Source organism: Vanellus vanellus, assembly GCF_965231255.1.
Source record: "Vanellus vanellus genome assembly, chromosome: 1".
NCBI classification, from domain to species: Eukaryota; Metazoa; Chordata; class Aves; order Charadriiformes; family Charadriidae; genus Vanellus; species Vanellus vanellus.
The window spans coordinates 220,872,399-220,893,353 of NC_138905.1; the positions used below are offsets into that span (position 1 = coordinate 220,872,399).

The following is a 20,955-nucleotide window of genomic DNA, read 5'->3' on the forward strand; positions in this document are numbered from 1 at the left end:
ACCAGGTTGTGCACAGTCTTGAAAACCAACCTCCGGTTGGGTCTTGAAAACCACTAAGGATGGAGTTTGTACAATCTGCTCATGGTGGAGCAGTTTTCCCTTATACTCAACCTGAAATATCAGTGGTTACGATGTCAGCGGTGTTTCCATGATAAGCAAGACGCGCTCAAGCAGGTCTCCTTGGCCCTCACCATGAGAAAAAAACAAAGGCAGCAATCCCGAGAAGTACCACCAACACCTCACCTGGGAAAACCCCATTGGCATCAGGAGCAGCCATGGGGGACACAGGGAAGGAGCCCTTCTAGTTAAAGCGTGTCCCAGGCTGCTTCTTGCAAATTTGGATGCCACAGGTTTGGTCCATCCAGCTGAAAAAATGCTGCTGTTATAGAGGTTTATGTCTCTTTGCAGAGGACGCACTACAGGTCCCACTATCCTTCCTTCCCCATCTCCTGCGTCACAGACTATCAGCTGTCTCTCTCTTTCCTTGGGGATAACGGCATCATCATTTCTCTGCTCCTTCCCTCTCTCTTTGCCTTCATCTCCTCTGCTCCTTAGGCACAATTTATCTTTTCCTTTAGAGATGGCCTTGCTGATACCCACTTCATTAAGCACTCAATTGCTCTCTGCTTGTATTTAGCTTGGAAACCCGTTCCTTTGATTCCAGGACTCATCTGGGCAAAAGCCAAGCACAGGACCAACTGTACGAGTCGGACAAATAAACACTATTGCCTACAAAGCTTGTTTTACAGATCTGGACTTCCCGGGACTGCTCAGCCGAGGGCTAGAAGCAGATTTACAAGGAAATAACAATTTATCCTGGAGGAATCGGCTGCTGCTTAGCTAATTCTTGCTGCTCATCTCCAGCAAACTGAGGACGTTGAACCTGGCGCTGGTGACAAGCCCACTCCTGGCCAGGGGATCTCCTGCACTGAGAGCACACACCTGGTACCCCGATGCTCTTGCCCCATGTTGGTCCCATCAGCGATCCCAAGCCAAGGAGCTGGCCTGAGAGACTCCAGATAAATCCCTGGAACGTGACCTTTAAATGCTGGGAGTGGTGGGAGAGTTATTTTAACTGTGATGGCAAAGATCCAAATAAGAAACACCAGCCAGGCCCTAGATAACAATATTGGCCTCCTGACAAGGACACCAGTTGGGAGCGAGCCTTCGGGCTGGTCTGCCTCCTGGGAGGTGGGTTATTGTGGGGTGGAAAGCAAGTGCCTCCGATCTCGCATGGTTGGAGGTTAAAAAAAAAATACACATCCATGATGGAGCACCCAACCATCAACCTGCATTTCCCCAGGAGAAATCTCTGTGGACCCAATTTCCCGTCTCCCCAGTTGCTTTCACCCTGCTCCAGCCACGGCCAGGGAAATTGGTGCAGGTTGCAGAGCTCTACGCTATGCAGGGTAAGCTTTGTGAGCCCAGTTTGGTTTTAATTGGTGTTTTAAATGAGAAAATATGGAAAAATGCAAGAAAATTAGTCTTGACTATAGGTTTTAAAAGGGAGTAGCTGAATTGCATCCATCCTCTTCAGGGAGGTTTTTATGGAGACTTGAAGTGGACCTAACTTTGGTCTGCTTCAAACTGGGTTCGTATCCATGGGGAAGCTGCTAAGGGATGAGTTGGGTGCAGGAGGATGCCACCGGTGCTGTTCCAAAGGGCAGGAAGCAGAGGATGGGTCCCCGGGGAGGGTGGTTGGAATATCATGAAGGTGTAATGCTGCACTCCCCATCTTCACCCACTCATCAAATAGGCATTTGGGGTCTAAAGAGAGACTCGATGTGGTTCTTTCACCCGCTTGAAGTGTTAATTTAGATGGACACCTCCAAGGGATCATGCACGGGCTGGACTCATCCTGGCATCGCTTGTGTGTGTGCTGTCCCATCTTGCCTGGGCAGTCTGGGGCTGAGCAAATCTCTTGTTTTCTGGGCTGAGCTGGATAAGGATCATCCCCCACCGCATGGGAGCAGTGGCTTTCTGGGGTCCACATGTCCATCTGCCCTCCCAGCACCATACCCTGGGTCCTCTCAGCGCTAATCTCCCTGAGGACGCAAAGGTTGTTTTGGAGCAGGAGGGGAAGGAAGTGAATTCAAAAGCCCCACATTGAGAACAAGTGGTTTTTTGGAAACAAAGGGATTCCAGGGTGGAACCTTGCGCTGGTCCCCATGGTCTCGCTGCTGGGAGCCGAAAGCAAGAATAATGACGCAGAAAACTACTGTAAAATGGCTTTTCCCCCACCACTGATGGGAACTTGCTCCTGAGCATCTCTGTGGCTCTTGTCTGCTGTGTCCTGCATGAGGAACAGATAAAACATGGGAGACACGGGCTGCTATGGGCATCCTGTTACCCCATCCCGTAAACCAACCTTCGGCTGGAGGAGCCAGAGCAAAATCAGCTGTGGTGCCACGCTGTGCTTCCACCTTCAGGCTGAGCTGCTGGTGGGTCGGTCAGGCAGTGACCCCATAAACTTTGAGGGGCAACTGGAGCCCACAATCCATCTGCCCATGCCCTCTGCGTCCCACCACGCTGCTACAAGAGGTCCATGCATGGTTGGACCCACTCCCCGCCCGGCTCTTCACCAGCTCTGCAAATAGAGAAATGAGCCTTTTTCAGGGCAGCCTCTCCCTGGGAGCTATTTTAGGCTTGGACCGTTACGTGGATGGGTCACTGCTGCTGTTTTTAGGAAGACTTGGTTTCAGGACATGTGCTTACCTGCTCTCTTGGACACCAGGATCAGTGCACAACCCCTTCCAGCAGCACCAGCCACGCTCAGGGCATCATCTCTGCCCCCCTGGTTGCCTCTTCCAGCACCTCCTGTGGTTGCAACTCACTCAAAGCCCCCAAAACTCATCTCTTGAACAAGGCCTTGTTTGTTTGGGGTTTTTTTAAATCTCAGTCTCATTTATTATTTTCTGGAAAGTCCCAGAGGAAGATGCAGAAGAGGAAGCAGCAAAGAGTGACACAAATTTTGGCAGAAAACAGCATCTCCGCTTCTAAGAAAGCCATTGGTGGGGTCATCAGCAGCAGAGCTGAGGATGGAAGGTATCATTGCAGCCCCTCTCCCTCCCTCCACCCGTGTAGAACCACGTCCACCCCTGCCACACGCCTGCTGGGAACCAGCCTGCGCTGCCCGCAGCACACGTAGCCCGAGCCGATGGGTTAATTTTAACACGCCTGCCCCGGTGCGTTGTGTTTATTTAAGGTCTTTATAGAAGCAACACTCTCGGCCACAACGGGACCCTTGTGCTTTGGGGCCTGGCAGCCAGCTCCTGCCACCTGGGAGGTCATGGCAGCACCCGAATCGCTCTCTGCGAGCATCCTCCTGAGGGAGGGGGACGCGCTTGGAGTTTGCAAACACCTCCGAAAAAGCTGGGTTGTGTAGGAGCACGGAGGAAAAGTGCGCAGCTCGAAGCCTGGCACCTCCATCTCCCTCCCGCTCTGAAGCCCCGCGGTCGGTGGAGGAGGAGGGCTGGGGCATGACACGTTCTCAGTGGGGAGGAAACGAAAGCTGGGCTAAAAAAAACCCACCCAACCGCTGCTGGAGAATAAAAAAAATAGACACCCAGATGGCTCAGGCCGCAGAGCAAAGCTTGGAGCAATGTGGAAAAGATCAAGTCTAGCGAGCATGATGTGTGTGAGGTCTCCTCCAAGTGCGCCCTTCTCCAAGCCTGGATGTGGTCCCAGACAGCAAAGGTCCCTTGTGTCCCATCCTGCACCCACTTGTCGGTTCTTGTTGCAGGGATGAGTGGAAAAAGCGGGGAGGGTGCCTCCCTGTGCTCGGCACCCAACCACCCACCACCCAGGTTGTGGCTCTTGGGTGCTGCTCCCCCAGACGCCATCAGCCTCAGGGGTGGCAGGAGGAGATTCCTACAGGAAGATGCGTGTACGATGGACAGAGGGACTGGCTCATGAGGATTCCAGCCCCAATGCCCACCTCCAACACCTCTTTCTCCAATCAACCCTGCTTTGGAGCTTGGTTGGCTGCTGGGAAGGTCTTCTCGTGTCTTCAAAGCATCCAGTGGGTACAAACCCCACCTGACCTCATCCCCTGCCCACCCCATTGGTGTTCACCACCATGGACAGATTTTTCATTCTCCAGCTGGATTGGGTTTTGGTGTCTCTTATATACCCTTAAAAGTTGCTGGTGACCCTGAATTCGAGCATCCTGGAGGGAAACCACAGCCACCCTGGGAAGCTGCAGAATCAGATCTGCTCCCACAGGATGTCCCTCCTGCTCCTGTGGGACGTCCCTCCTGCTCCCATAGGAGGTGCCTCCTGTATGCCCGGTCACACAGGGCACATTTCTACCTCCGGGTTAGGAGGCTGAACATCTTACCAGCCAAGAGACCACGAGAAGAGATCAAATGCCCATGGCCGGGTTGGATTAGGGCATCAGTTTGCACTCACATGGATTTAGATGAGCGTTCATGACCCTCACCTCTCCCACCAACGAACACAAGGCAGGTCTGCAGGCTCAACCCAACCCATGACCACAAACTTCCCTCCTTGCTTCCACTAAGGCTTTAAAAAAGAAAACAAGAAAAAGAGATCTGATGTACCCCAGCTTGTCTCAAACCCTTCCTCCAGTGTCCTCCTGCCCGCCCCACAGGTTTAAGCTGCACCCATGGGTGCAGTGCAGCGCTCTGCTGTGGTCACCCTGACCCTCCCGGTCCTCCCGGTCCTGTATCGCATTCCTCCCCGCTAGACAACATGGAAATGTTTTGAAAGCGTCTTAGAAACCTGCGTCGCTGCCAAAACAGTTGAAAAATGAAGCCGTGAAGGGAAACGCAGGGCTGCTTTCCAGCTCGGCTGGAACGGGTATCGCTGCTCGCCTCCGTCTCCTGCTCTGCAGCTGCACAAATCATTCACTTCTCAACTGGATTTAAAACATCTGCCTCTTCCTTTGGCTCCTTTGAGCTGCTTTGGAGCTGGAAAAATGGAGATATGGGGAGAGGGAGGCACTTGGTTTGGGTGCCCTGGGCAATGGGTGACCTTCACCCATTCTGGTCTCTGGGGAGACCTTATTGCGGCCTTCTAGTATCTGAAGGGGGCCTACAGGAGAGCTGGGGAAGGACTTTTCACAAGGGCACATAGTGATAGGAGGAGGGGGAATGGCTTCAAACTGGAAGAGGGGAGATTTAGATGAGATATCAGGAAGAAATTCTTTACCGTGAGGGTGGTGAACCCCTGGCGCAGGTTGCCCAGAGAAGCTGTGGCTGCCCCATCCCTGGAGGTGTTGAAGGCCAGGTTGGATGGGGCTTGGAGCAACCTGGTGTGGTGGGAGGTGTCCCTGCCCATGGCAGGGGGTTGGAACTGGATGATCTTCAAGGTCCCTTCCAGCCTAAACCGTTCTATGATTCTATTTTCACCTGTGTGAAGGATGGAAATGGGTGAGGTAGATTAGGGTGGACATCAGAGGATAAAAGCCCTCCTTCCATCTCCCTCATACCCAAATGAGAGGAGAAAGGTGGAAAAATGCAAAAGAAGGGGAAGGAGAGGCTTTTCCTTGCAGCGGGCAGCGAAGCCGGGAAGCTCCTGGTTGCTGGAAGCTGCTTGGACTTCAACCAGGCTTGGAAAATGTCTGATGTGAAGAGGACTCTCCAGGGGATCACTTCCCTGCTCCGAACAAGCTTTTAGAAAAACATCTCCTCTTGCTCGTTGAAGCATCCAGCAGCGAGCCGCTGACCAAACCTCTCAGCCAGTCGTGGCAGTAATTAATCCCCCCTTGACATGAAAAAGCTGCCTGCCTCTTGTCTTGAGTTGTTTGGCTTTATCTCGTGGTGAAGACCTGCAGATGTTCAGACCTTGGAGGATCAGGTTCAGGGAGACGGCGCCAGGCAAGAGCTGCTGAGCAGCAGTGATCACCCCACGGGCCAAAGCTCATGCAAGGACAGACAGCAGATCTCTGGACATCATCCACACCTCCATCCATCATCTCTGGACATCATCTCTCCTTCGGAAGGAGCCAGAGTGAAGGACTTGGAGGATGAAACCAGGGTGCTATGAGCCAGTTAACCCAACCCTTGCCCAGGAACAGGTTCCAAATCCCCGAGACACGGGCTTAACTCGGCACCACACTGGCATCCCGGCAGGGCACTGCGAGGCAGCTTCACCGCTCTGAGCTTCACTCAACAGCTCTGCCCAGGCATCTCCCTCCCTCTGTGCAAGCAACAAGCTTGTCCTTCCTCCCTTATCAGCCCCAAATAGCTGCGACGTGATGTATTGTTTTCCCTCCTCAAACAAATTACATCAGAAGAAGGAAACAGGCAATTTTTGTGTTGTTTTCTGGCATGGAGGTCCGTCAGCAAGATCTCTGCAGCACTGTTTCCGTGCCAGAGGTTTGTATGCTCTTCGTGTCAGCTAATGCCTCCTTAGCTGGCTGCTACTTTCTCCTTTTGAATAATAGATGGCATCGGTGCCCTTTTCCTCCTCCCTCAGCATCTTTATGGTCGCCCCCAGCCATATCCAGGAGGTCCAAGGAGCCCCCGCGTGAAATCTGATCCCGCTGCAGAAGGAGGATCTGGCTTACGCCCACAGACGCAGATGGGGAATACACGGAGGAGCACTGGGACTCGCTCTGCACTCGCGGCAGTGGAAAACAACTGGGCCACCTGCACGTGATATGATGGGGCTTATTCTCCGGCTTCCTCCTGCCCAGAAATCCTCCAGCCCCCCCCCCCCCCCCAGTTTGAAAGGTTTTTAGTCCAGGTGAGTGATCCCCACTGGGGAGGTTGGGTTGAATCTGGTGACTGCTTCACTTGGGCATCAAACATCTGCAGGGAGAGGGCAGGCTACAAAGGTGGTGGTGGCCCTCCATGGCTTCTTGGGAGGCTGTGTTGTGCCAGGACTCAGTGGGGACAGACCCCAGAGCATCTCTGTAGGGTGGGGGGGGATATGGGGGACACAACTCAATGTATTTCCTAGAAATTTAGGGCAGGCAACAAAGCCAGTGGTGGTCCTCCAAAGCTTCCTGCAGCTTCTTGGGAGGCCATGTCATGCCAGGAACAAGTGGGGACAGACCCCAGAGCATCTCCATGAGGTGCTTGGGGCGTGTGGCAGATACAACCCCCCAGCTCACACCCAAATTTAACATATTTCCTAGAAATTTAGGACACTTGAAGAACTTCTCTTCCATGGTATGGTCCAATTTGCCCTTAGGTTTCTCTAGATGTTTTGCATCCCAGCAGAGAAATTTTAACAGGTCTGCTACCCTCTGCAGGAGAGGGACACCTATCTGTGGTTGAACTCAAGCCCCAGCAGCTCTCAGGAGAACACATGGCAAGGAGCAACACCTCAAGCAAACCTTCTGCCACATCCTCCTGGCTCCAGCAATCCTGGATGAAAAGTCCCAACACTGAGATGCGAGAGGTGCAGCATCCTCCTTTCCCAAGGGTTTACCTCCATCCCCAAGGAAGAAACATTTTGCTGGCACCTCGTTCCCAGGAAAATGAGAGCGGAGATGCGATGAATCAGGTCCCCGAAATTACTCTTTTCAAAAATAAAGTCCCCCACCCCAGGGAGTTCTCGGCAAGGGCAGCTGGTTTTGACTTGACAGCTCGCTGACTGACGGATGGGTGGGAACCGGTCCTGAGAGCTAAAATTAGAGCCAAAATTGGCCTCAAAGTCCCTTTACCATCTCATGTCCCCCATCTCTCTACTTCCCTTGGAAATGAAGCCAGCTTGCAGTGAGGCATGTCCTGTGGGGCATCACCCGAGGTGCGTTGGTACCCTCCCTGGGCTCAATGGGGCAGAGCTTGGTGTCACCCATGGTGGGACAGTGTCCCACATCAGGGTAGCCATGGCTGAAGCCCCAAAGAGGGCTCATCCAGCTGGTTCAGAAGCACTTTTTCCCCTCCAGAGCTGGTCCTGCGATCCCCTTACCCCCTGGTGGCTTCTCCACAGACCAGGTAAGGGACTGTGGGCTCTGATACCGGGGCACCCCGGGATGCCGGGGGGGGGGGGTCACCAGGGCACTCCCCGGGGGAGGCAGCTCTCTGGGGATCCTGGGGCCTCTGCGGATGGGGGAGGTTGGATGCAGTGGAGGCGACTGGCCCCAGTCCCCCAGCAGGTGGGATCCAGCCCTGGTCCCAGCCCTGATTCCAGATCTGGTTCCCATCCCCCGTGGGGAAGGGAAGAGCGGTGGGTCTCCGGTACCAGTCCCAGTCCCGATCCCATCCATGGTCCCACCCCCGGAGAGGGGGGGGGGCTCTTGTCCTGGCCCTAACCCCGGTCCCATTCCCCGTTCTATCCATGTTCCCATCCCCGGGGCTGGGGGAAAGGGAGGAGCAGTCGGGGTCCTGTCCTGGTCCCAGCGCCTGTCCCAGCCCCGGGAGGGGGCGTCTGATCCTGGTCCCGGGCTTGAATCCACCCCTGGAGGGGGGAGATCTGACCCCGGCCCCATCCTTGAACCCATCCCCGGAGGGGGGGTCTTATCCCCGAGGTTCCATCCCCGAGGAGGGGGTGAGAGGGGGCGTTCCCATCCCCGGTCCCAACCCCGGGGGAGGGCGGTCCTGCCCCGGTCCTGCTCCGTTCCCAACCCCGGGGAGGGCGGTGCGGTCCCACGCCCGTCGTCCCCGCCCCCCCCCCCCCCCCCCCGCCCCGTCCCGCTGCCGGGCTCACACGCGGCGGGACCGGGCACGGGGGTCGGGAAGGACCGACCATCCCCCTCCGGGCATGGAGCTGCCTCCGCCGCCCGCCTGAACCGAGCGGGGCCACCGGCACGGAGCCGCCCGGCTCAGCATCGCCCGGTGAGCGGAGGGGGGGGGGAGGGGGTGGCGGTGCGGGGGGGTGCGTGTCCTGCCCACGCAGGGGGGTGTGCGACGGTGCGGGACCGGACGGGACGGGGGCGACCCCCGGGGTACGGGGGTGCAACGCGTGGACGGGGTGGGAGTGGGTATACGGCGGGGGGGGGACACACACACGCACGGGACCCCCTGTGCACACACACACGCATGGGGGGGGACACACGCACACACGCGTAAGTGGGGGGGACACACGCATGGACCACTGTGCGCACACACGCGGGTGGGGGAGACACGTACACACACGGGCACATGGGTGGGGGGGACGTGCACGGACCCCTCTGCGCACACACAGGCACACGCAGGGGTGGGGGGGACACGCACATGAGTGGGGGGGACATGCACGCACCCCTGTGCACACACACACAGAGGTGGGGACACACACACGTACATGGGTGAGGGGGACATGCACAGACCCTTCTGCACACATACACACACACACACACACACACACACACACGGGTGGCACTTGCTGCTGGGTGGGTGACATGGGTGACGCAGGGTCCCCACGCGCCCCAGAGCAGGGAGCGGGGTGCTGCGAGGGCAGAGCTGAACCCTAATTCTCCTCCTCGGTGTGTGGGCACTTACACCCCACGTACTGCCACTAAAACTGTCCCAAAAACCCCCAAACTGACCCAAAGACGGGGTGGTCGGAGCAGCGGGGGGCAGCGAGGCACGGGCATGGGCTGGTGCCGGCATGGACGGTTCAAACCGGGCACTTGAGGAAACCTCCTGAGCTCCCTTTTCTCCTCTTTGCCGGAATTATTGGATTGTTTATGCATTAATTCCCAATAATCTCTTTTGCCGCTTGGTTTCTCCCTTCCCTGGGGAATCCGCTGGCTGTTTGTCGGGGGTTTCCTGGATACACCTCTGGTAAAAGCCATGGAGCTGCCTCCCTGCTTTACTCCAGGTTGGGTTTTTCCACCTCTTTGCATGCTAGGAGTCCCCACGTCGTTTGTTTTGGGGGTGTTTCAATTTGCACCGGGATCGGGGGAGACTCTGGTTTCAAACCCTTTGCCTCCTCCTAACCCCAAAAACGCCGCCTTCCCCGGAGCTTGGGCGCGAGGTGGCATCACTGCAGGGGCGGACTTTCTGGGTGAAACGTCTTCTTTCTCTTTCTGCTTCAGTTTTCTTATCGGCTTATTGCAAAACCCATTTGGCAACCCGTTGCCTTCCTGTGCACGAGACGGGGAGCAGCGAACCCCACTCCTCTGGTGCTGGGGGACGGTGCCCCCTCCGCCAGGCTCACGGCTGCCAAAATTGGGCTGTTTTGTTACCGCCGGGCACGTGCCTCAATTTCCTCTTCCTCACTTATACCCAAGCAAAGGGAACTTTGGCCTTCGGCTTCGGTGGCCGATGAGCTAAGGAGCTCCGGGGCGAAGGGGGAGACCCCTAAATACGCTGCTGAGCCCTGGAGCGCCGCAGCATCCCGGGGCTTAGCGGGTTATAAAGCCCTGAGGAGTATTTTCGACTGTCCTGGCACCGAGTGGCTTTACCCTGTTCTCTGCCCGATGTGATTTTTATCTCCGGTTATTGACATAAAGCCAAAGCCATGAATAGTTTGCTGGCAGTGGAGCGTGCTGCCGGCCACGCCGTCGTCCCTCCTTAACGCTGATCAGCACCCGTTAAAGCCTTAATGGGAACCACTCCATGAAGCACAGACCCTTTTGCTCCCGTGGGATGCTCCTTATAGAGGAACAAATTATTCCCCAAAGTCCGCCCAGCATGGGGTTTTCTGGGGTTTGGTGCTGCTTTGGCTTTGCTGTAACTGCCGGTGTCGTTGGTCGAGCCCGATAATTGTGTTATCCCCGGTCTCGGATGCTGGTTATCTCCCAGACGGGCAGAGTGCCTTTGGTTTTGCCGCGGGGGGTTGTGGTGTTGACGGGTGACTCCCTTGATTTGGGCAGGAGGCTGTTAGGGCTCTGCGGAAATGTCATTTTTTTTCCCCTCTGGATATGGGGCTCGTAGGGTAAAACAGAATTACCGAAAAGCGGGTGATCAACCAGAAACCGATCCCCCACTCTTCTCCCGCTCCGACCATTGCTTCCTCCAGTGAGCACCGGACAATCTTGGAAAGCAGAACCAAACTTAAATTCCTGGTATAAAAAACAGCATGGGGTTCCTTTCCATCCCCAGGAAGCCTAACCGACGCATTTTCCCCCTGCAATAAATAAAAATCAGGGTTTAGAGGCTCAAATAGGATGTCATCTGCCCTCAACCCCACGGGGTCTCCTGGAGGGCGGGTGATATAGGGATGCAGGGGAAAAACACGCAGGGAGCATCACCTTCGCAGCAGAAGGAAGGGAAATGTTAGATCTGGCGATGAAGGGATTAAATATTGGCCAGGGTGATATTTGTTTCCAGCAGGATCCGTCCCCGGAGACCTGCCGTGCTGGGAACTCAGTCAGGTTCAACCGAATGAAGGTGGCTTTAATTATGCACGAGCGCCGGCACCGATGGGTTTAATGCTTTTATCTAATTCACCCTAAAGCCACAGCTTTGGTTAGTCCGGATTGACTTCTCGTGGCATGGACGAAAGCTGGAGGTTTTGGTACCGCCTGGAAAGCGGAGGCTGGAAGGGAGATTGATTCGGAGAGAAATTTAGGGAGTTTCTTGGGGGAAACCAGAAATTCCCAGAAAAAAAAAAAAAGTCATTTGGCTCAAAACGAAACATTTTATTTAACCTACAGAGGAAGTCATAAAGTTCTTTTGAAGTCATTATATCTTTTATCCAAACTCCCTCTCCCCTTTTTAACTTGGGTCAAGCGGCTGAAAAACCCTCTAGGAAATGGAAACTCCCCCCCAAAAAATACTTTTCACGGAGGAAACAAATTTAACTCTGCTGCTTCTCAGCCTGGGGGAAACTGAGGCACGGGGACGCTCTGGTGGAGCAGCTCTGTTTCTGCTGGAGCAGAGTGGAGCCACCGATGCCCTCTGAGGTGCTTTTTGGGGGCAAAAAAATAGAAACATGGATTCTTTGCAAGCTCATTTGGGGAGGAATGAGGGTTTCTGGCTATTTTGGGGATGGAGGAAGGGGTAGGTCAGACTCATGGGGGATAAAAGAGAGGGCATTGCCTGGACCTCCAGGCAGGGAGATGGGTAAAGCCCCTTAAGCTGCTTAAACTTTGCTTTTGGGTATCTTAGAAATATATCTTGGAGTTATCTTGCCATGGGATCGCCAGAGAGAAGCGCCGGGGAGCGATGTGGATGGTGGGACCGGGACAGATGGGGGTGTCCTCAGCCCACGCTGGTGGCCCGGAGGAGAAAAGCGCTGAAGGTCACCGTGGCAGAAAGGAGCTAAATGGAAAGGGCAGATGAAATCCAGGCAGTTTGGCCAGGCTCAGATTTCAGCCTGGTCCCATCTCACGTCTCCCAACCAGACGGGCTCAGTAGCGTCCGAATGCGCCGCCTGTTTGCTTTTGGTTGCAGAGGGTTTCAACCACAGTCCCAAAGGAGAGGAAAAACGATGCCAGGGTCGTTCGCTTCCCAGCGTCTCGAGTAGTTCCCGATCCGGAGTGAGGATTTTGATGAGTTCGCTAAACGCCTATAAATTAGGGCAGGGAAAACACCCACGCTCTCCTCGTGTCCGTCGCGCAGGAGTCGGTGGGGAAGATGCAGTAAATGGATTGTGGTTTCGACCTCCGGTGCAAAATGATGGGAGCTGCGGTCCCAGGTGGTGCGTCCGCACCACGTGGGTTTGATTTCCCAGGGCTTTGCACCGGCAGAACGAAGGGCTGCCTCCGTGAGGTCCTGCCGGTAAATTAACCCACATTAATTATTTGGGAAGGTCAATTAAACGTCATCAACGTCTCCCCATGAAAACGCATTCGTCGGAGCCGTGATTTGGTTGCGCTTTGTTTGCTTTCATGACTTTGCTTCTGCTGGCAGGTTCCCAAGCACAAAACAGGGCGGGATGGATGGTGACTGCTGGGATGGCACCGGGAATGCTGAAAAATGGGGCAGAAATTGGGATTAAAGGCCTTTACTTGGTGATTCTGTGTCCAACCCACGGTCCCCTTGTGCTGGCCCCCGGCACTGCACGTCCCTGGGCCGCCCATGACCTTCTCCGATGACAGCCCCCTCCTTCCCCGTATTGACTCATCTCAATAACCCCCGTCCGGCCGTGGTAGATACTGTTACAGGAGCGTTTTGGGATGCCGACATCACATGCACATGCCTGTGGGTATATATATTTGAGGACACGTGGCTGCCAGGATTGCAACACCGATCTGCCTGGGCTCCTCTCATCACAGGGGTCCTCTCCCACCTTCATCTCCTTCTCCCACTTCCTCTCCATCTTCATCTGCTACAGCCAATGGTACCTGTTTTCTGGGGAAAAAAAAAAAAACACAAAAAAAAAACCAAAAAAAACCCAAAACATGTCCACGAGATAAACAGGTCCAAGGCCATGCTGCAAAGAGAGAGATGGGCCAGCCATTGCAACCGGGTTCATCCAGACCCAACGCATGGTCTAGCATGGAGGAAGCTGGTCGGGGAGATGCTCTTTCTGTGCACGGGTGGCTGGAGGGCACCTAAAAAGCTGTGCATGGTCACCTGCATTCAATGACAGAAAAAAACCCTCCTGCCTTGACCCCAGGAAGGGCCGGGAGAGCCGATGAAGCAGATGCAAGTGGTCCTCACCAAAGCATCATGGTGGGTTTGATTTGGGTGGTCATAGAAGTATTTATCCTGCTTGGCATCTTCAGGGATCGCTGTTGCTTTCTGCCTCCTCTCGTCCCCGCCAGGGGCTCGATGCGTCACTGTAAGAGCTGGTGTTCGTGTCATCCGCCCCGTAGGCAGAGGAAAGGGCAGCTGCCAGCTTTTGTGCCTTCGCCAGCCTTGGTTGGCCGTGTCCTCTCCGTCTGGCTCGCTGCGGATGCAACGGGGCCGGGGGTGAGGGGGTGGGCCGCGGCCACGGCCCTGACAGACACAGCAGGTTTTGTCCTGGGGATTCTGGACAAAAGTAGGGAAAAAATGAAAAAAGAAAGGCTTTTGCATTTCCAGAAGGAAAAGGAGGGAGAGCATGACAACAAGGACAAGGCTGCCTTGTGAGCGGGGTTTTGTCTCCGTGATTACCCCATTCAAGGCAACCAGAGAGCCCTGTTTGCTCCTTGTCCGGAACATGGAGATGTGCATCTTGGCACATCCGTGGCTGCGGAATGGCCCGGGGCAGCCCGTGCTGCCCCACGCGCTGGAGGAGATTCCCCACATTGACTTACTGATGGGTTTCAGATGCCTTGTTAGGTTTTCTAGCTGGGGTCACAGGAGCCTGTGGGGAGATGGGCTGGAAGATGGGGTGATCTTGCCCTCATCGGTGCTTCAGAGCTGAGTGATAGATGGGTTGTCCACAGGGGACAGAGGGAATGTAGATGTAGAGGCATGGAGAAACCATGTTCAAGGCTGAAGCCTCTGAAGCTCTGTAACCCTTCCCCGTGCCTTTTAGGGCACCTTGTGTGGCTTCTCCTGGTCACGGTGGCCTGTCCGACCTGTTTAATCAGCTGCCGGGTCTGCAAGCAACCTCTGTCTTGCTGGCCACAGATCTGCAAAGCTCAGAGGAAAGGAAGAAGTTGGGGAGAAGTGCATCTGGAAAGTGTTTTACCATCTGCCCAAGCACTGTCAACCCTCTCCTTCCGCAGGGACAAACCCTGTTGCCGAGGGCTTGAGGGAAGCCAGGTGAAGGGTGATGGGACCAAAGCTGAACTGGGTGCAGAAAAAGCAAAAACGGGGGGAAAAGACAGAACGAGATGTTCCTGGCTCCCCGTGTTCATCACAGAGTGGTTCCCAAAATTATATCTGGGGTTTTGCAGATGTTGCAGATTATTCAGGGTGTGAGCGTGTGTGTGGTTTCTGCCCATGTCCTTGGGAAGCGTGAACCTCAGCCAGCGCTGCTTGTGGTCTGCTCTGAGGGGAAAAGCAGTTAAATGGAGGGAACATCAATGGGGATTGTGTCCATGCCGCATTGGGTAGGCTGTGGGATCCAGTCCCTGGAGCAAGGGCTGGAGTTATCCCCATGTGATGGGCTGAAGAGATCACTTCACCCCTTCTCCATTGACTGTGAGTTGTCAAGGTGCTTTTTAATGCCATGGGGCTTCACTTTGGTGAGAAATCATCCATGTTGGCAGCTTCTAGGAGACCTTCATTGCCTCCTTCCTTGCAGGATCTGAAGTGGAGATAGGTGCAGGATAGACCTGGGTCAAACTGGTGCTTGTTTGCAAGAAAGGGCATGCCCACACGGTCCCATGGCATGGTGGCATCAGGTTACAGCTGAACCATTGAGCTGAGAAGGCTGGTATTGCTCTTCTCCACCCAAAATCATGGTGAGATTTGGGTCAGGGCATATCCCACATGCTCATTCAAAGGACACCTATACCCAAACCCTTTCTCCTGCAGTCTCCTCCCGATCTCTAAGCTCCCATGCTGGGTTCCTCTCCTTATAACCCCATTTCCCCCGCGACAGGGTACAGCAACGCAGGGCTCAGCGTGTTGTATCCCCTGAGATCAAACCATCTTGTTTTACGGGAAGGGAGGCAAACGCATTTTAATTTGATTCCTGGCTGATGGGCTTGCTGAGCAATCATGTGTCGGCTGGGTCGTGGGCTGTCCCCGCCACACAAAAGGGCCTTTGTCTCTCCTGATACAGACAGTGCCAGACTCTGCGTGTCTGCAGAGACTCTTTCGAGTCCATTTTTCTCATCTCAGCTGGTCATTCCCATGCCTAAAGCAGCTTTGCACAAGGCTTTCTGGTAGCGGTGATGCTGGAGGAGCAGGTCTCAAGGCCAGGAAGCAGGACCAGTGTGATGGCCACCATCAGCCCCAACACAAGCAAAACCCTTGCCATTAAAAACCCAGCAGCAGCAACAAACCCAGGCAGAGTCCCTGTCGTGGAGAATGTGCTCTCTTTGGAAAGGTTTGGTTACCTTGGGGTAATCAAAGGGGCCTCCTGATGTTCATAGGTAAGCTTAGGAAGTGTGGGTTAGATGAGTGGACAGTGAGGTGGATGGAGAACTGGCTGAATGGCAGAGCTCAGAGGGTTGTGATCAGCAGTGTGGAGTCTAGTTGGAGGCCTGCAGCTAGCGGTGTTCCTCAGGGGTCAGTACTGGGTCCAGCCGTGTTCAATATATTCATCAACGACCTAGGTGAGGGGACAGAGTGTACCCACAGCAAGTTTGCTGGTGACGCAAAGGTGGGAGGAGCGGGTGACACAGCAGAAGGCTGTGCCGCCATCTGGCAGGAACTGGACAGGCTGGAGAGTTGCGCGGAGAGGAACCCAATGAAATTCAACAAGGGCAAGTGTAGGCTACCGCACCTGGGGAGGAATAACTCCATGCACCAGTACAGGCTGGGGGCTGACCTGCTGGAGAGACGCTCTGTGGAAAGGGACCTGGGAGTCCTGGTGGACAACAGGATGCCCACAAGCCAGAAATGTGACCTTGTGGCCAAGAAGGCCAATGGCATCCTGGGGGGCATCAAGAAGAGTGTGGCCTGCAGGTCGAGGGAGGTCATCCTCCCCCTCTACTCTGCCCTGGTGAGGCCACATCTGGAGCACTGTGTCCAGTTTTGGGCTCCCCGGGTCAAGAAGGACAGGGAACTGCTGGAGAGGGTACAGCGGAGGGCTACAAAGATGATGAGGGGAATGGAGCACCTCTCTGCTGAGGAAAGGCTGAGAGCCCTGGGGCTGTTCAGCCTGGAGAAGAGAAGGCTGAGAGGGGATCTCATCAATGCTGAGTAATATCTAAAGGGCGGGTGGCAAGAGGATGGGGCCAAACTTTTCAGTGGTGCCGGGTGACAGGACAAGGGGCAACGGGCACAAATTGGAACATGGGAAATTCCATCTCAACATGAGGAGGAATTTCTTTCCTGTGAAGGTGGCAGAGCACTGGCACAGGCTGCCCAGAGAGGTGGGGGAGTCTCCTTCTCTGGAGAGATTCCAAACCCTCCTGGACGCGTTCCTGTGCAACTGCTGTAGGTGCCCGTGCTCTGGCAGGGGGGTTGGACTAGGTCATCTCCAAAGGTGCCTTCCAACCCTGACCAATCTGTGATTCTGTGATTCATGGGGATGCGATGTGCTGGCAGAAGGCACGCACTACCACCTCTCGAGTCATTGTCACCTGCCCTAAGATGGCACTGCCTGCCAGACAGCGAGCCGTGCTTGCAGGTGGCTTTTGGATAGACACGGCCAAGCATTGACAGCAACCTTGGCGGAAGGAGAGGGTGCAAATATAGTGATGATGACAGCATGGACCACACAATGTGTTGCAGCACTGTGGCCCTGGGGTTTTCTTGTCTAACTCACCTCTTCAGGGACTCCTTATCTCTGTGTCCTTACAACCTCTTTGCTTTCCCCCCAGGGTGATGGCGAACCTAACAACTCCTCCAGCCTGGACCAGAGTCATCAACAGCTCCTTGGACCCCGATGGCACAGGAGATGATGCCTACAAGTGCATATTTGATGAGGACTTCAAGTATATCCTGCTGCCCGTCTCTTACGGCATTGTGTGCGTGGTGGGGCTCTTTCTCAACCTGCTGGCCCTCTACGCCTTCATCTTCAGGATCAAGACCTGGAACGCCTCCACCACGTACATGTTCAACCTGGCTGTGTCTGACACGCTCTACGTGGTCTCCCTGCCCCTCCTGGTGTATTATTATGCCATGGGGGACAACTGGCCCTTCAGCGTGGGCTTGTGTAAGATTGTCCGCTTCTTGTTTTACACTAACCTCTACTGCAGCATCCTTTTTCTCCTCTGCATCAGCATCCATCGGTTCCTGGGCATCTGCTTCCCGCTGAAGTCGCTGCAGTGGGGACACGTTCGCTACGCCCGGAGGGTGTCGGTCATCGTGTGGGTGGTGACTGTCGTGTGCCAGTCACCCGTGCTCTTCTTTGTCACCACCAGTGTGAAGCGCGACACCATCACCTGCCACGACACGTCCAGCAAGGACCTCTTTGGCGAGTTTGTCATTTACAGTTCAGTGATGCTGGTGCTGCTCTTCTGCATCCCTTTCCTCATCATCATCATCTGCTACTGCCTGATGGCCCGGAGGCTGCTGCAGCCAACACGGGGGATCTCCCGGCTGTCCCGATCCAAAAAGAAGTCGGTCAAGATGATCATCATAGTCTTGGTGGTCTTCATCGTTTGTTTTCTTCCTTTCCATGTCACTCGTACCTTGTACTACTCCTTCCGGAGCTGGGACTTGAGCTGTCAGACCCTCAATGCCATCAATTTAGCCTATAAGGTGACCCGTCCCCTAGCTAGCACCAACAGCTGCTTGGATCCCATTTTGTATTTCTTAGCAGGACAACGATTTATGAAGTTTGCAGGCAACAAAATGCCATGGAAGCTTCAAAATGAAGTGGCACTGGGAATTGTGCCCAACAGTCACCTGGGAACCAGTAACGACACAAACACGTTATCCAAGGATGTGAAATCCTAGCTCTGCTCCGGCATGGCCAGCACCGTCTCTGTGACAGAAGGGTTTATCCCAGGTGTGAAGGGAGGTCAGGATGCTTCAGCGCCTGAGGCTTTTGGTGTTGACAGTGCCTTGGCTTGCGCCCACTTCAGCATGGGCCGTGTTAGACGCGCTCCTCTGCTTGGCGCTTTCAAACGTATTTTTTTCAGGAAGACGCTGCTGTGGTTATACACACAAACCCCGTAACTCTGCCTCTTCGTCCAAGCCTGCCTCTCTGTTCAACACTGAACGGCGTCTCTCCACCAGTGAGGCTGGGTGACCTCTATCATGGTAGCCAAATCTGCTAAAAAAAAAAAATCACGCCCTGAATGTCTTCAGTCATTTTCTAAAGCAGAAAGTTTGTGTACGAAAGGTCCCCATGAAGAAATCCATCTGCCTTTCTCCAGATCCCCTGGCAGAGAGGTAGCAGGGGTTTCTCTGTGCCTTGGCAAGGGAGGAGAGACTTTCGTTCAACGAGGAGTGTCAGCTGTGGTTTTGATAAACGAGTCAATGAAAATGTCAAGTGCAAATACCACCCGCAGCGGGAAAGAGTCTCCCACAGCTTTGCATCCCTGAAGAAATGTTCTCCCAGCTTCAAGCCCCAGCCTCTGCTGGCAGAGCCAGGAGGGGACTCCCAGCTCCTGTCCAAGGGCTGGCTTCCTACTAAAAAGGGTGCTGGTGGACCCTCCATCCCACTGGAGTGCACTGGTACCATCCCACTGGAGTTTAGTGGTACCATCAAGCAGGTCCCCTGTAGGCTTCTCCAGTGGGGTCCACGTCTTCCAAAAGACCCATTAGTGCTTCCCAGCTGCAATGTTCACCCTTGACAAGCTTTTAGGAACCCATAGCCTTCCCTCAGCTGTTGACTTTAATAATGATCTCCAGCTCATTAAAATTGAGGGTTAGCTCTTCATGTCTTGCGTTTAACCCCCTTTCTAGTGACTCATGTTTCCAGTAAAGAAGCAAAGACTGTTGCTCATCCCCTTGGCTTAGTGCTGCCACGTCCTCATCGCTGCTCAGAGGTGACAGCCCTCTATGACCTTTAGCAGCTTGCTGTGACCCAAAATACTGCCCAGATGCCGCTGGCTGGTCTCCTTATAATCCCAGTAATCCCAATGCTCCACTGCATCCAGTCAGCATAACCCTTACCGACAGTGCAGACCTTCCCTGGGAAATTTGGCAACACTAAACCCTGGGTTTAGGAGCCATACTGGTAAACATGGTGCTAAGCTTAGCCCCGGTCCTGTCTGGATTTGGCCTTGGATCCCACATCAACCAGGACAGTTCAAAGTAAACTGGAGAAAATATCCACAAAACACTTCACCAGAAGGTCCGCTTGGTCTTTCTCTCTGTAATTGCTGGGTTAGAGAGCCGAGAGCCCAGGCCCATCGTTTCCTTGCCCAGTCTTGCCACGAGGATGCTGATTCCTCACCCCAAAAATGAAAATTGCTTGTACTGCAGCACTGGACGAATCATATATTGTAAAAGCAGCCCTGGTTCTATTTTAGGATTAGATAAACACTTTTGATCCTGGTTTAGACCAATTTCTCAGACCTCTTCTTAGTTTCTCCCATCCCTCCTTCCTATGAAGTGGCTCGGTGGAGATAAAGACTCCCCACAATGTAACGGGCTGAGTTCCTCCAAGGGCAACTGGGATGTTTAGGGTCAATTGGGAAGTTCTTGTGGTCCCGGCTTGGTGAAGCCATGGTCCCATGGAGGGCTCCCAACAATGTCACAGCCACGAGAGGCAAAGGAGGGGACCGCTCAGCCCTGAACATCATCAACAAAATAAAATAGGACATTTGTAGGGTGGTTCATCTCATCCTTGAGTGAACTTTTAGGACAGGGTTGGGTTAAGATAGGAGTTGCACCGTGGCAGCAGCTTTTTCTCCTTGTGCCTGTGAAGGGAGCTTGGCTTTATGGGGAGGGTCACGGCATGGTCACCAGGGCGAGACAAATAATTGGGAGACATTAATTCAACCGAAGCGCTGAACTGGTACAAACGTTACTCCAGGCCAGGTCTTGCCTGGTCTCCCACACTTGCCAAAAAGCAGCATGAACACCAAGTTACGTGCTCTGAATAATTCAACGAAAATATGCTCAAAGTTCAGTCCTGCGGTCCTGCTCGGTGATCCCACCTTTCTCTGAGCTGGCATCAGCCAGCTTCAAACCACCGCCTCAGGCAATACTGCCAATCCCATCAAGGGAAGGTCCCTTTGTCATCCTGGTCCCTCACAAGCTAGTGACGTTGTTCAGATTGAGAGCGGTTGGAGAGGTACCAACTGGAAATTTATATATAGATTTTTTTTTTTGTTTGTAAAAGCACTAACTTATACTAAAAAAAAAAAAAGTGGGTTTTGTGAGAATGCCTGTACATTTTTATTTTTGTAACATGCAGACACCTCAGATTTCTTATAGTAAATAAATTTATTTCTACTATGAGCACTCTTCTGCCATCTCTGATGCGTACAAAGAGGGGATACTGGGGCTAGAAACTGGGTTGTTGAATGATGTAGACGTGTTTCAAGCTCCAGATACAGCTGTCGACACGTGGACTCCACAGTAGATGGCTCCAGTATCTAAACTGCTGAAGGAGTCCATGGAAGAGCTGGTCACCCCAAGAGACAGGTCTTCTCATCCTTGGGCAGGGTGAGATGGAGCTGAGATGGAGAGGGCTGCCAGAGCACCCCCAAACCCAGCAGCTCAC

The 20,955-nt window shown here is 54.1% G+C and overlaps 1 protein-coding gene across 1 annotated transcript; it reads left to right on the forward strand.

The window, feature by feature from the left end:
- The first annotated feature begins 8,611 nt into the window (after window positions 1-8,611).
- P2RY2 (purinergic receptor P2Y2) lies at window positions 8,612-20,684 on the forward strand. Its single transcript, XM_082490355.1, has 2 exons — window positions 8,612-8,750; window positions 17,153-20,684. The coding sequence occupies exon 2, from the start codon at window positions 17,157-17,159 to the stop codon at window positions 18,231-18,233; it is 1,077 nt and encodes a 358-aa protein (XP_082346481.1). The 5' UTR covers window positions 8,612-8,750; window positions 17,153-17,156; the 3' UTR covers window positions 18,234-20,684.
- The last annotated feature ends 271 nt before the right edge of the window (window positions 20,685-20,955 follow it).